At 40.4% G+C, this 13,269-nt stretch overlaps 1 protein-coding gene across 3 annotated transcripts in view; it reads left to right on the top strand.

The window, feature by feature from the left end:
- The window catches only part of UNC5C (unc-5 netrin receptor C), a 362,171-nt gene that overhangs the window by 316,501 nt on the left and 32,401 nt on the right, over positions 1-13,269 (top strand). For all 3 annotated transcript variants that reach the window (XM_086704535.1, XM_025921473.2, XM_086704537.1), the window contains one exon: positions 10,458-10,626. In XM_086704535.1, the coding sequence (XP_086560661.1) occupies positions 10,458-10,626 (169 nt within the window). The remainder of the gene's footprint in view (positions 1-10,457; positions 10,627-13,269) is intronic.

The following is a 13,269-nucleotide window of genomic DNA, read 5'->3' on the forward strand; positions in this document are numbered from 1 at the left end:
AGTGGACATGTGGCCATTATAGCTGGAAAAATGGCCAGAAATGTGATCCTTAGATTGTCTGGAGAGATGTGTGGATAGACACAGAGAATCAGCTTCATGTGGCCTGGCTCAGGAATCCACCCCATCCCCATTACGGGGTTAAAGGTCACAAAGATTAGAAAGTCCCTTAACCTCTGGCCTGTCACCCCCACGTCAGTCTAGCATTTTATTCTAACCTGCGGGTTCTTCTTTTTGTAACTCTCCCTAACTTAAGCCTTATCAGCCTCCTTTTTAGGTTTAGCCTTATAAACTCCATATTAAGCCTTTCTAAATGCATCTAGGATTGATAGAAATTAGATTGAGTCAAAAGGCTTTGTTTTGAATGTATCATAGTCATAAAGATGAAGTTACTTTAAGTAAAAAATAACAAGAAGACTTTAAATGTCCTAAATTCAATTTTCAGTCTGGGCCTCTAACAAATCTAAGAATGGTCTCTCTTGGTTAGTTCCCACATAAAACGTATGTATTAAATAGTGCTTTAAGGTCTGACTGATTAATGCTTCTGAAGTACACTGAGATCTTAAAATAAGACTTTGTTGAAATGAAGATCCTTACATGTGATTATCATTGCTTTTCCCAAGGGGAAAGGCATCGGCTCTCCAGCCCTGAGCTCCAGATACAAAGCATGAGTGATAAATGTCGAACTAGGTTATCATTATAACACATTATACCTTTTGTCTTCCCTCTCTCATCCTCAGAAAAACACCCATTTTTAGTCTTGTTCTTCAAAAGCCGAAAAGCTCTTTTATCATGCTCTCAGGTAGACATACTGGCATTTATAATCCGGAGGACCCCGGACATTTTTTTTCCTTGGGTGGTGTCCTTTCACCTACACAAGCACTAACCTAAGAAAATGATAAAGTTCCTTGAGCATTATTCATGCCTTAAATTTGAGCAACAGAAAATTACTAAAAGGCTTGTATTTACTCACATCAAATATTCATTTTTTTTCATTCTCCATGCAAAGTAACATTCACAGACCCTGAGAGCGCCCTTCTGTTGCAACAGGAGAAATAAAGATCAGCAAAGTCTAAGATCCCTTTATGTACTTTTTTCTTCTTTCTCTTGTCCTAAGTCAAGGTTTGCACTAAGTACATCCATCACTCAAGGCCTTTGCCAACATGGACATTTTGTTTAAACAGAAATGAGGGATGGCTTGTGCTTTATCCTCCGAAGCAGTGAGGTGTCTGGGTCTCTTATTGTCCATGTAATCAACACTATCTTCAGCTGCAAATCAGGCCTTAAGGGGTGCTACAGGGACGCGCTGAGGCTGAAAGATGTGTGCATTGTGTGACTGGTGTGGTTTTCCTTCCCATGGTGTGGCCAGCACCCTGGCAAGAATAATTGTGCATATGAGATGAAAGAAAGAGAAAACAAAAAAATTGATAAAGCTAGACACTTCTGCTTTGAGTTTTCCTTTTCCTTAGACTCAAAAGAAAAGGAAAAACTATAAATCACTTCTTGCCACCCGTACTGCCTGAAGTTAGGTGCAGAGAGAATTACTCTGTTCAACTTGGTGTGCATCAGAGAAGTTCTGTTTATATAAATGAAGCTAGAGAAACCTCAAGATCTCAAAAGAAAACATGCACGAGAGACCATGAAACAAGGAACAAACGCAAGAAGACGACTGTGTCAAATAATGAGCAGTTCTTCTCGTCACTTATTTTCCGTCGTTTAGGATATATTAATAATAGAATACATGGTACCATTTATTCACCATACTTTAACTTTCATTTATTTCCGCACTGCAGCCCTGTGATGAGTTCCAATTTAAAGATCGAAAAACTAGGGCTCGGGGAAATCAAGTCCCAGAGCCAATTTTTTCCCAGTCAAAAGCTGAGGGATGGCCGAACTCTCAGGCCGGTGATCTCACCGCGAAGCTTTTCTGCTCTGTCCCATGCTGTCCCTCTTTTACATATAGACCAAGACACTGCACCAAGCCTCTGCTTCTTACTGTGGTACAGTCTCGCACACAGTTTCTTTCTCCTGCTCCCTGAAGACCCTTTCTATCCTCACGCGATCGGAGACAGAACTTCTAACAGGGAAGACATTGGGAGGGCATCAGAAGCTATGAATGTTCCTTCAAGTCATTTATAGGACAAGTTTGATCATTTTTCTCCATTTTCTTTCTCCCTGATTTCCCTGTATTGCATCCCAAACTGGGGATTTTTCCAGCTGGATGTTTTCCAGCTGGTCATCTGCTGATGTGAACTGTCTAAAGGGAGGCGTGAACTTAATTACGTGTGGCAGAGTGGATATGACAAGGGGGCTTTATCATTACTGAATGTGCTCTAAGAGAAAACCCTGAATGGCAGATGAGCAGCCCAAATGAGCTGCAGCGATGGGACACGCTGTCTCTGACAAGGGAGCAAAGCTGTAAGGGCGTGTTCATGATTTCTACCTCTCCTGCTTTACACATCTCGGAAGACGCCACAAAGCGTCTGTTTCCCCTGTGGATACAATTTCCATGATTAATGGCACTAACGTGGACCTTTTTGCCTTGTTTCCAGTAGTAGTTAAAAAAAAGAAAAATGAGTCTGAGACTGAAATTTTGCTCTTTGTCATTTCTTATTGAAAAATAACTGGAATTAAAAATATCAATGTTAATTGCCCTTTTCTCTGTATTCTGCCCTTGCTTAGCAATACTCTCAAAAGGCCAGAAAGTCAACTTAGACATTCCACATATGAAGGTAAAAAGAACTTTTTTGGGAAACCGTGGGGAGGCATGGAAGGTCTCTGAGCAGCCAAGCAATAAGAGAATAACAGTGCGTTTTAAAGATTGATCTGGTGAGGTAGGCTGGATGAGTTAGTTGGTGGAGGGAACAGGAAGACTCCCTGAAGGCCGGCTGCCTGGTTGGGCTATGGCAATAAACTAGGTGTGAAGGGGGAAGGGGGAAGGGAAGAACCAGGCCTGAGTCTGGAGGATGGAAAGTGAAATATATTTCAGAAAGAAGATTTCACCACCGGTTAGAAGTGTCACAAAAGAGTAATGAAACACAAAGGATAGGTGTAGGAACCAAGCCTTGGGCACTGGGAAAATTGTGAGCGCAAGTGGTTCAAGGAGGAAGGACAAATTCTGAGCTAAATGTGGGCAGTGTGCGCGGGTAGGGATATGGGATTCACGCCAGAGATGCGGATGGGGAGTCACCAGTGGGTGGATCCTCTGAGGGTTAAAAATGCAGAGGCAGAAAGTAGAGACCAGGGGAAAGAGCTTCAGGAAATATTACTATTAAAGTTTGGATGTGATGAGCAAAACGAAATAGAACGTGGAAGGAAAAGGCAGATCAACACAGAGTTTACATCTGGTGTGGTGCTTCTACTGAGTGACGATGCAATGAATATTTTTCAATGAAAGAATGAATGACTGGAAGTATAGAACAATCAAACGTGAAGAGATGTTCAAGATGAAAGAAATGGTTGACATAGGTATACGTAAAATTAAAATGTACAGAAAAAGAAGAAGAAAAGAAATCATTGGGGCACCTGGGTGGTTCAGTCAGTTAAGCGTCTGACTCTTGGTTTCAGCTCAGGTCATGATCTCACAGTTCAGTTCGTAGGTTCAAGCCCCACATCAGGTTCTGCCCTGAAAGTGTGGAGCCTCCTTGGGATTTCTCTCTCGCTCTCTCTCCCTGCCCCTCCCCAGCTTACTCTCTCTCTTTCTCATAAATAAATAAATAAACAAACAAAAAATTAAAAAAAAAAAAAAAGAAGAGGAAATCATTGGATTTGTCAACTGCAGGACGTTGGCGTAAGTAGAGTTCAAGGTGTGAGTTAGTGGTGAGGCAATGTAAACTATCTATCATATATAGGTACTGAATATAAATAATAAAGTAGTATGTTAGGATAGCGGGCCAAAATTCTCTTATGTAAGTAACCATATAGCAGAAAGTTTTGATTTATTTTAACATGTTTTTGGAAGTTGGTAAAACAGTATTTGACATTATTATTTCTCAGTGAAACTCAATGACATTCCTCTTTTGAGTCTTCAAGTCCTTATTTGAGCATACAGCCGTATAAAAGGCTACAGGTATAGGGGGAAGAGAGTGGAGTGCAGGCATATGTAAATCTTATTTCCTCACTGCTCTCCACGGTGTTCATATACTGCAATCTTACTTATAAAGAAATGATTTCAGGTGATTTATGAAAACACAGTCTTTTCAATGGGAGGGAAAAAAAAACTTGTAAATAAGTAGATTGAGAAAATGAGAAAAATTAAGATTTGAAAAGATAACAAAGTTAGGTAAGCAGTTAAAGTATAAAACATTTGGTGCAATTCCCAGCATATTTCCTGGTAATAGGTCATGAATTTACTATTCCAAACCTTTCAAGAGGGGAATGTGGTAAGTGATAAAATCCATGTGTCCATGAGGAAAAAATATGCCCAAGAGAATCTCAATTATTTCTCCCTTCATTCCACATAAAGAAGACATTTTTTGTTAATACAATTAACAACATCCTTAAATTGAAATAGCAATGAGTTTTCATAGGACTCCTGGTAGTGTCCCTCAATGTAAGTAGATGGTATAAGGCCCAAGTATAAATTCAGTAAAATAATTCCTCAAGGACTCATCAATTCAGTCAGAGCACGATACTTAGCTGTTGTGGCTTAATCCAGGGATAGATTCTGGCTTGTCTGGGGAAATGGTGGCACGCCCTTCAGAGTGGCTTCCATAAATATTTTTTTTTGCTCAATTGAGCTTTTGATTGCAAGTGAGTTAGATATTCCCTGTCAGATACCTAGAGTGCAAATATTTCAAGTTGCCAGTTATATGTGAAACCGTGTGCTTCAAAAGGCAGCTGAGCCTCGGGGCGGGGGGGGGGGGGGGAGGGTGGCAGTGGGATTGTCATCCTGAGGGACCTGACAAAAGACATGTATGTTACTAGAAAGCATCTTGTCTCCACACAGAGGTGGATGGAGACAGATTCTCTTCAAGAAGTAATTTTAGGCTTGCTCTTGCAAATAGACCAAAAAAAGTCTCAAGGCCCTGAACCCTGATAAGTAACCCAAAATATACCACTGTGTGAAAGAAACCAAATCACTTGTGTTTGAAATCTAGCTTTGCCTGTTACTAGTTTTGAGGCCGTAGGCAAGTGTGTGAATGTCTCCAGATTTCAATTTTTCTCTTGTGGAAAAAGAAGTAATACACATACTTATCCTGATTCCCTTGCAGGTGTGCCATGAGCAGCAAATGCAATTGCTTTTATGAAAGTTTTCTAAATTGTGCACTTCTGTGTAGGAGAAGTTCTCCTCACGGGTAACAGCAAGCAAAGGATGAGAAAATCTGACAGGAAACTAAAACACTTCTCTGAGGGCTTTGTCCTAGAGGCTTCAGAACCCATCCAGCACTTCCTATGATAGTATCCTCACTGGACTTTGAAAAGCCTTTGAAACTTTAATTATTGTTCATTACTAAATTTCTACTTAATTGCTGCTTCTGCAGCTAATTTTTGCTTAGTGCTCATTTCCATGTCATCTGCCGTTAATATTTATAGAATGTTTACTAAATATCTCAGATAACTCATGAGACATATAGGAGTGAAGCCCGTTGCAAAAAAACATGGATCAGGCGTATTTATATTTAATTTCTACTAGCTTTGTTTTATGTATTGTAATATTTGTGCTTAATGTGGATTTAAACACTCTGACCTTTGGTTTCACAGAGTTAAATCTTAATCTTCCCTCAATCACTCCACAGAGTTAAATCTTAATCTTCCCTCAATCACTCCTTCCATATAGGCTTGGAAATGTTTCCAATTTCAACACCACTTCTTTCATCTTGAAAACGAAAAGATTCTTATCATTATTTCTTCTTTGTTTTTCATTCCCTGTTATGGATTCCGCTTCACCACTTCCCTATTCATTACATTCTTGCACCTCACTGGGTTAATAAATTCTTTTGACACCTACTGCCCCTTCCTTCCCTTGCTATCCCTCCCTCAAGAATGGTGCCCATCAATATTGCATGCCAGGGGTGTGCTTGGAGAGTACAGGTCTGACAGCTCCCCAACCCAGCAGGGAGGCTTCTCCCTTCTGTTCCAACTCAGTGATGAGAAGAACCCCTCCTCTTTCTGCCTCAAGCACCGGCTGCTAACAGCAGACTGAGGGGCAGATGTTTCCAATCTCCAGCTATATAGCAAGGACCACTTGAAATGGATTCCACTTAAGTCTCCTTCCTTAAAAGTTCAATGCCCACTTCTCAAGGTATACTTGTGACCAAAAGGTAAGAGTTGTGCTCACGAAAATGTAGTCACCGTTTTTTGTTTTGGTTGTGTTATTTTGTTGCCATGGTAGGAAAAGTAGAATTAGCAAGCGTAAGGTTATCGCTTAGGACCGATAGTATAATATCAGCTATGCCACAATGAAACCAAAACGTCACTCATGTACTAAGAAAATGAATTTCAGACTGGAATGAAGGAAGAAAAACTGGGTTAAGAGGAAATGAAAACTAAGGGATGAAGCGGATGATAAAGACTTCTCAAGCTGCCAATAACCTTATTATTCCCAAAAGTACATTTCCAAGTACTTGGATAACTTTAGATTCAATAAAAATGTGCTGTTATTCAGTGAGGATGGAGATGATGTTAAAAGACAAAGGAGATAAAAGTTGCTTTTACTTTCTAAATAGGAAGAAAGAAAACCCTTAAGTTGGTGAGATCCTAATGACATTTTAGAATGAGAGGAGGGAGGGATAGCCCAGTTTTATTAAGGAGAAAATATGTCAAACTATAATTGAGTTCTTAGAACTGAGGATAATACTTGTCAGGAGCTAAGGACGCTAAGATTTGACGTTACCTTGGCTGCCACAGTCTGGTGGATGTTGATAGATGACACAGTACTTCTGGGCCAGAGACAAAGGACAGTTTGTTACAGCAATAACACTGTCCAGAGTTTTGTCGTTTTGGTGCCAGTTCACAAAACCCCAGGGCCAGAAGGGAGATGCAGAGAGGGTCAGATGATCTGCACACACTCAGTGGGTGCCTTCCAGGAAGGACCTCTGAGCTTGGAGAACATGGGTTTTTTTATAATGGGAAGTGGTTGTGGTTGCCTTGTACTCCAGAGACCAGCACTATCGTTGCCTTCCAAGGTGATTGCTATGCAATCGCCTTGAAGAGACATGCAGGAACATGAAAGATCCATGGAGAACTGTCTTCCAACAGTATATAAAATATGTATATTATAAATTAAAGATGTATATATATTTACATATAAAAATATCAAACAGCTGTTGTCATTCATTGAGTGTTAAATTAGGGTAGGCCATAGATTTAAGCTAACTTCTAGATTGTGTAGTATATTCATAGATTAACCATAGATGAGGAAAAAAATCCTAAAGGAAAATCCTTCTCAAGTGGCCATCACAATTATACAGGAATTTGATATGTCCCTTATAATATCCACATGAATGAATGGAAAGATGTGAACTGGACAATGTATATTTTAATTGGTTTATATTTGGCTAAACCAGAAAATTCAAATTATTGATGTCAGACTAGAAAGAGGTTTCAAGTAGTATGTTTAAAAAGGTCTTTATCTTTGCCCTATTCTTGTACTACAATGTCAACAGTGATTGGAACGAGAAGATAAGTGGCAGGCAAATCAGCTCTGCAGAGGATAAAGGACTAGAAGAGATCTCCTATACTTGGAGAAAAGACAGTGTTAAGAAATACATACCCTGAAATTTTCTCTGAAACTGTTAAGGTGAAATTAAATAACCAAATGTAAATTTCTGTACATATGTTCAAAAGCCATTGCTGCAACCACAAAACTGTAGAGACTTAGCCTAAGAGCTTTCACGTTATGAATACACAGAGTAGTTAGCTTTAACAAATAACTTAACCTCCTTGGGGCTTCATTGCCTCATTTTATAAAGGAAATGCTTTATATTATCTCCATCTTCCTCTGTAACTCAAGCCTGCAATAACATTTATAAATAATTATTTGATTGAAAACAACCTAAGGCAACAACTTTGTTAGGCATTGATACAACTATGTATTCCAAATCAAGGAAAATAGGAGCCCCGCTATGCTGCCTACTTGAGTATAATATTCACTTCCAGATGCTTTACTTTAGTGAAGACATAGGAACACCAATGGACATCTATATAACGATGAAGGTAGAAATATAGGGAGATATCTGGAAACCATGCTTTTCTAGTTAAAGTTAAAAAACTGAGAATGTTTGGTCTAAAATAAAGAAGACTTTCTAGAGGCATCATAGCAATCTCTAAATATTTGAAAGGCTCTCATGCTGAAGTGGAGAGAAAGCAGGCCAAAGATATGTGGAAAGAAGGATCAGGAAGGCAAATTGTATTTCTCCTAAGAACGTTTTGTAGGTTTGAATCGATAATATATGAGGTGACCCTCAATAGTAGTGGAGTACCATTTTGGATGTGTCTACAGCACCAGCCACAAGCCAGCATATTGTAGAGAGGCTCCTACTTTGTATGGAAGGTGGTGCTTGTTGACCCCAGGGGTCCTGCCTCCTCTGAAACACTCAGCTCATGATCTCTTATCCACACTATTCTGACAGAGTAGTTTTGAGTATTGTGTTGAGAAGGCATTGGCGTTAGTCCCCATGCTAGCACTTGTTAGTTTTAAGACTTTGGGCAGTCTGCCCCATGCTTTGGGACTACTTGCTCACATATCAGCTTTGGGTTAATTTATCCATTTATTTGTTGATTACAATCTTGTTAGGGAAATGACTGAAGAAAGTTAAAAAAAAATGTGGAAATAAAGAATTTGGATCTTTGGGGCACCTGGGTGGCTCAGTCAGCTAAGAGTCGAACTTCAGCTCAGGTCATGATCTCACAGTCTGTGAGCTCGAGCCCCGCGTCGAGCTCTGTGCTGACAGCTCAGAGCCTGGAGTCTGCTTCAGATTCTGTGTCTCCCTCTCTCTGCCCCTCCCCTGCTCTCACTCTGTCTCTTTCTCAAAAATAAATAAACATTAAAAAAAAAAATTAGATCTTTGAGGTTCTTTCCACCCCGATTCTCTGAGTATGAAGTATACAAGTAGAAATATTTCATTTTAAATTCTAGAACTATAGAACACAGTTCTGTATTCTGCCTGGTCATATGTGAAAGAATGAATCTGCTTTACTAGCCTGAATTATCCCTGAAAGTCATCTGGAAGAAATTTAGCTCTAGGGTGTCCTTACTCTGAAGTGATTTTTTTTTTTTTTTGAAGTATTTTTCAAGTTAGGTCCTAAAAATAAATTAAAAGTATTTAAAACCCGCTCTTTCCCTGGTATCTCACCGCTGCGTCGGTGCAGGTAGGGGATTGAGCTCGAGCTAGCTCGAATAAAGGCTCTTTGCTTTTGCATCGGACTCGGCTCCCTAGTGGTCTTTGGGGATCATGAATTCTGGGCATAACATTTGGGGGCTCGGCCCGGGATCCCCAAGAACCCCGAGGGACCCCCGACCCGGAGAGCCTGACTGGCCACGGTTCGTGTCTGTTCTGTCTTTTCTGTGTGAGCTCATTTCTGGAATTCTGGTAGTGCCCGACGCGGTCTAAGTGGACGCACTGGAGGACCACGGGCCGGGAGTTTCGGAAGACGTTCCGATTCTCCCTTCTGGAGGGACGTGGAATCCCCTCAAAGGTCTGAGACGAGGCGGGTCGCTCCCGCTGGTCGGCGTGAGGCCGTCGTCTTTGGAGGGACGTGGAATCCCCTCATCGGTTTTGGAGGGACATGGAATCCCCTCAAAGGTCTAAGCTAGCTTGCAGTTTTGCTTCCATGGAGTTGGAAGACGGCATTTGTTGTAAAAAAAAAAAAAAAAAAAAAAAGTATTTAAAACCCTGTGAGAGTAATGACAAGTATTATCAGAAAAGATGGTTGTGGGGTCATCAGGCTGGCTCAGTCAGTTGAGCATCTGACTCTTGATTTCAGCTCATATCATGATCTCACAGTTCATGGTATTGAGCCCCACATTGGGCTTTGAGCTGACAGCACAGAGCCTGCTTGGGCTTCTCTCTCTCCCCTTCTCTCTGGCCCTGCCTCTCTTTCTCTCGCTCCTTCTCTCTCTCAAATAAATAAATAAATTTTTTAATTAAAAAAAAAAAAAAGAAAGGATGGTTGTGTAACCTCATAAGGACTCTATTCCTTCCTGTTCCATCCTGAAAGTATCTGCACATGAATTCAAAGAAAATTACCAAAGGCAGGTCTGTCTGTGTCTGGGGGAAGGGGATCAAAGAGACACTGGCAAATTCACTGTTATCATAAATTTCTCCAGTCTTGAAGATGAAAGTATTGGTATAAAGGACATGTCTTCCCATATAATTCTGCCCCTGCACCCTCCCCCACCCCCGCAAAAATCCCAAGAAGAAACAATTTGCACAACTTCAGATCTAAAATCTCAATGAATACATAGTACATACATGCTATGGAAATGTCACTCATGCCAATCTCTGCTCTTCTTCTAGGCCACCCATGGAAGACACTCAGACACTCTTGACCCCTGTGGTGAGCTGTGGGCCTCCGGGAGCCCTGCTGACCCGCCCCGTCATCCTCACTATGCATCACTGCGCAGATCCCAATACTGAGGACTGGAAGATACAGCTCAAGAACCAGGCAGCACAGGGGCAGTGGGAGGTGAGCTTCTGTTGGGATAAAGATGGAACACAAGAGCAATTCATTTAGATAAACTGGAGTAATTATGGGAAAGTTTTTGTTTTTAAAGCAGAACATGAATGGAATTTTAGCTTGTACTCAAAAAGACAGAGAGAAGCAGAGAGTGTGAGAAGGAAGGAAGAAGGAAAGACTAGTTCTTGAATGCTTTAGCTACTGATGGGTAGGCACAGTGAAAATGATGGTCAAGCACTGGCTAACTTCTAAGGAAAGTACACTTGAGAGTCTTGCACAAGTCCCCCTTGGAACATACGTACAGTGTATTGGGAAGGGAAACATATATATATATATATTTTTAAATTTGCAGGTAAAGAAACATTGCAACTGGGTCAGAAAATGGTAGGCATTGTAGACATATACCTGGAATATAGTTCTTCTGAACTTAACTTGGGGAAACAGAAAAACAATGCATTCCTGAAGCTCCACTAGAATGAAGAACACCCGTGACATCTTGGCTATGTGTGTCTGTTGCCATCATAACCTAAGGACAGTGCCTTAAACAGATCCTGTTCTTTTCAGCAGAACCCTTCCATCAGCACTTGAAGTTACATGCAAATGAATTTGTTATATTTACCATGACCACTTTATACCTAATACCTTAAAAAAAAAAAAGCTTGCATGTTTTCATTATTATCCCTTGGAAAGACAGTACCTGTTGTTTAAATGGAAAATAGCCATATTAAAAATCACATTTTAGAGTATTCTTGAGAAAGCATATTTCAGGAATATATCAAAAAATGTCTAATAGTTTTGAAAGCTACCACTGTATTTTGTGTCACCATTACAAAATATCCAATCCATAAGTATTAGATACATTGTGATGACTTATGGTATTTTTCTTTTAGGAAAAAAATTTTCAGAAAAAAATGTATGCGAAGATTCAGATTCAAGCCTTCAGTATTTTAGGGAAAAGTAGTGTTTGAGTTAGAAAGGTATCCCAGGGATTATTCTAATTTCCTTTCTGTGGACATGTTCCCTTGGCCACATGATGGGATCACTCCTTGCCAGAGGGCTGAAAGTCCAGGACTCAAGTCTAGGGGTAAACTTCATGTTGAGTTATGACCAGACTTAACCAGATTTAACCTCAATTCCATTTAAGCTTGAAATGATTTATCTCAAAAACATCCCAACGTCTTAATCTCAAGTGATCCTAAACTGTGTGCACAATTCTCTGTTTAATGCCCTAATACGATGTCTATTTATGGACTTGAGTAATGATAACAGTAGCAAGAACAATAAAATGAAATAAAGAGACAAGAAGAGTAAAAGAGGGCAATGCTTAAGAATACACTCTTACACTGGTGAGGTTGTGGAGAAACAGGAACCCTCTTGCACTCTTGGTGGGAATGCAAACTGGTGCAGCCGCTCTGGAAAACAGTGTGAGGCTCCTCAAAAAATTAAAAATAGAACTACCCTATGACCCAGCAATAGCACTGCTATGAATCTCCCCAAGGGATACAAGAGTGCTGATGCATAGGGGCACATGTACCCCAATGTTTATGGAAGCACTTTCAACAATAGCCAAATTATGGAAAGAGCCTAAATGTCCATCAACTGATGAATGGATAAAGAAATTGTGGTTTATATACACAATGGAATACTACTTGGCAATGAGAAAGAATAAAATCTGGCCTTTTGTAGCAATGTGAATGGAACTGGAGAGTATTATGCTAAGTGAAATAAGCCAGGCAGAGCAAGACAGATACCATATGTTTTCACTCATATGTGGATCTTGAGAAACGTAACAGAAGACCATGGGGGAGGGGGAAGGGGAGGGGGAAAAAAGTTACAGAGACGGAGGGAGGCAAACCATAAGAGACTCTTAAGGACTAAAAACAAACCAAGGGTAGATTGGGGGCGGGGGAGAGAGGGGAAAGTGGATGATGGGCAGGGAGGAGGGCACTTGTTGGGATGAGCACTGGGTGTTGTGTGGAAACCAATTTGACAATAAATTATGTTTAAAAAAAAAAGAATACACTCTTATACCTGTGGCAGGGACGTGGAGCATCTTTATTCCTGACTGTATCTTACTGGAGGCTTTCTGTAACATGCTCATTGGGTGATATTTGAGGCTTACCCTCACCTTGCTGGGGCGGTGGGGGGAAGCACTTCTTTCCATGTGTCCTTTCGCGGCTAAAATAAACCTGACGGTGCTGAATTTCTCTCTTTGCCAGTTCAGTGTAAGTTTCATCTTGGAGTACAGGTTCAGTTGAAGAAATAATTTCATGAATGGTATTCAACCCAACTCCTACTATATAGCTCAGTTGATGTTGTAAGATCTAACTAATAAACAACCACCCCAGGCGGCTACTTCTTTCATATCGTTGAGACTCAATTTATGATGACACAGCCATTCATTTTTTGGACAAAAACCCATTTGCTCACCATGAGCCAGGCCCACTGAGCTATAGTGGGAATCAAAGCAGATACAGTTCCTGCCTCTGTGAAGATTAAGTAGTCTAGTGCAGAGGCAGAATCATGCCCACATATGTATTTTATCTCACTCATATGAAGTTTTCTTTTAAATTTGAATTAATTAAAAGTTGGAAAATTTCACATAAAACTTTGAACTTCCAGAGTCTCTTGAAAGATTCCAGGTTGTTTTCT

This window comes from Puma concolor, chromosome B1 (genome assembly GCF_028749965.1).
Source record: "Puma concolor isolate L17-30 chromosome B1, mPumCon1.1.hap2, whole genome shotgun sequence".
In the NCBI taxonomy this organism is placed as follows: Eukaryota; Metazoa; Chordata; class Mammalia; order Carnivora; family Felidae; genus Puma; species Puma concolor.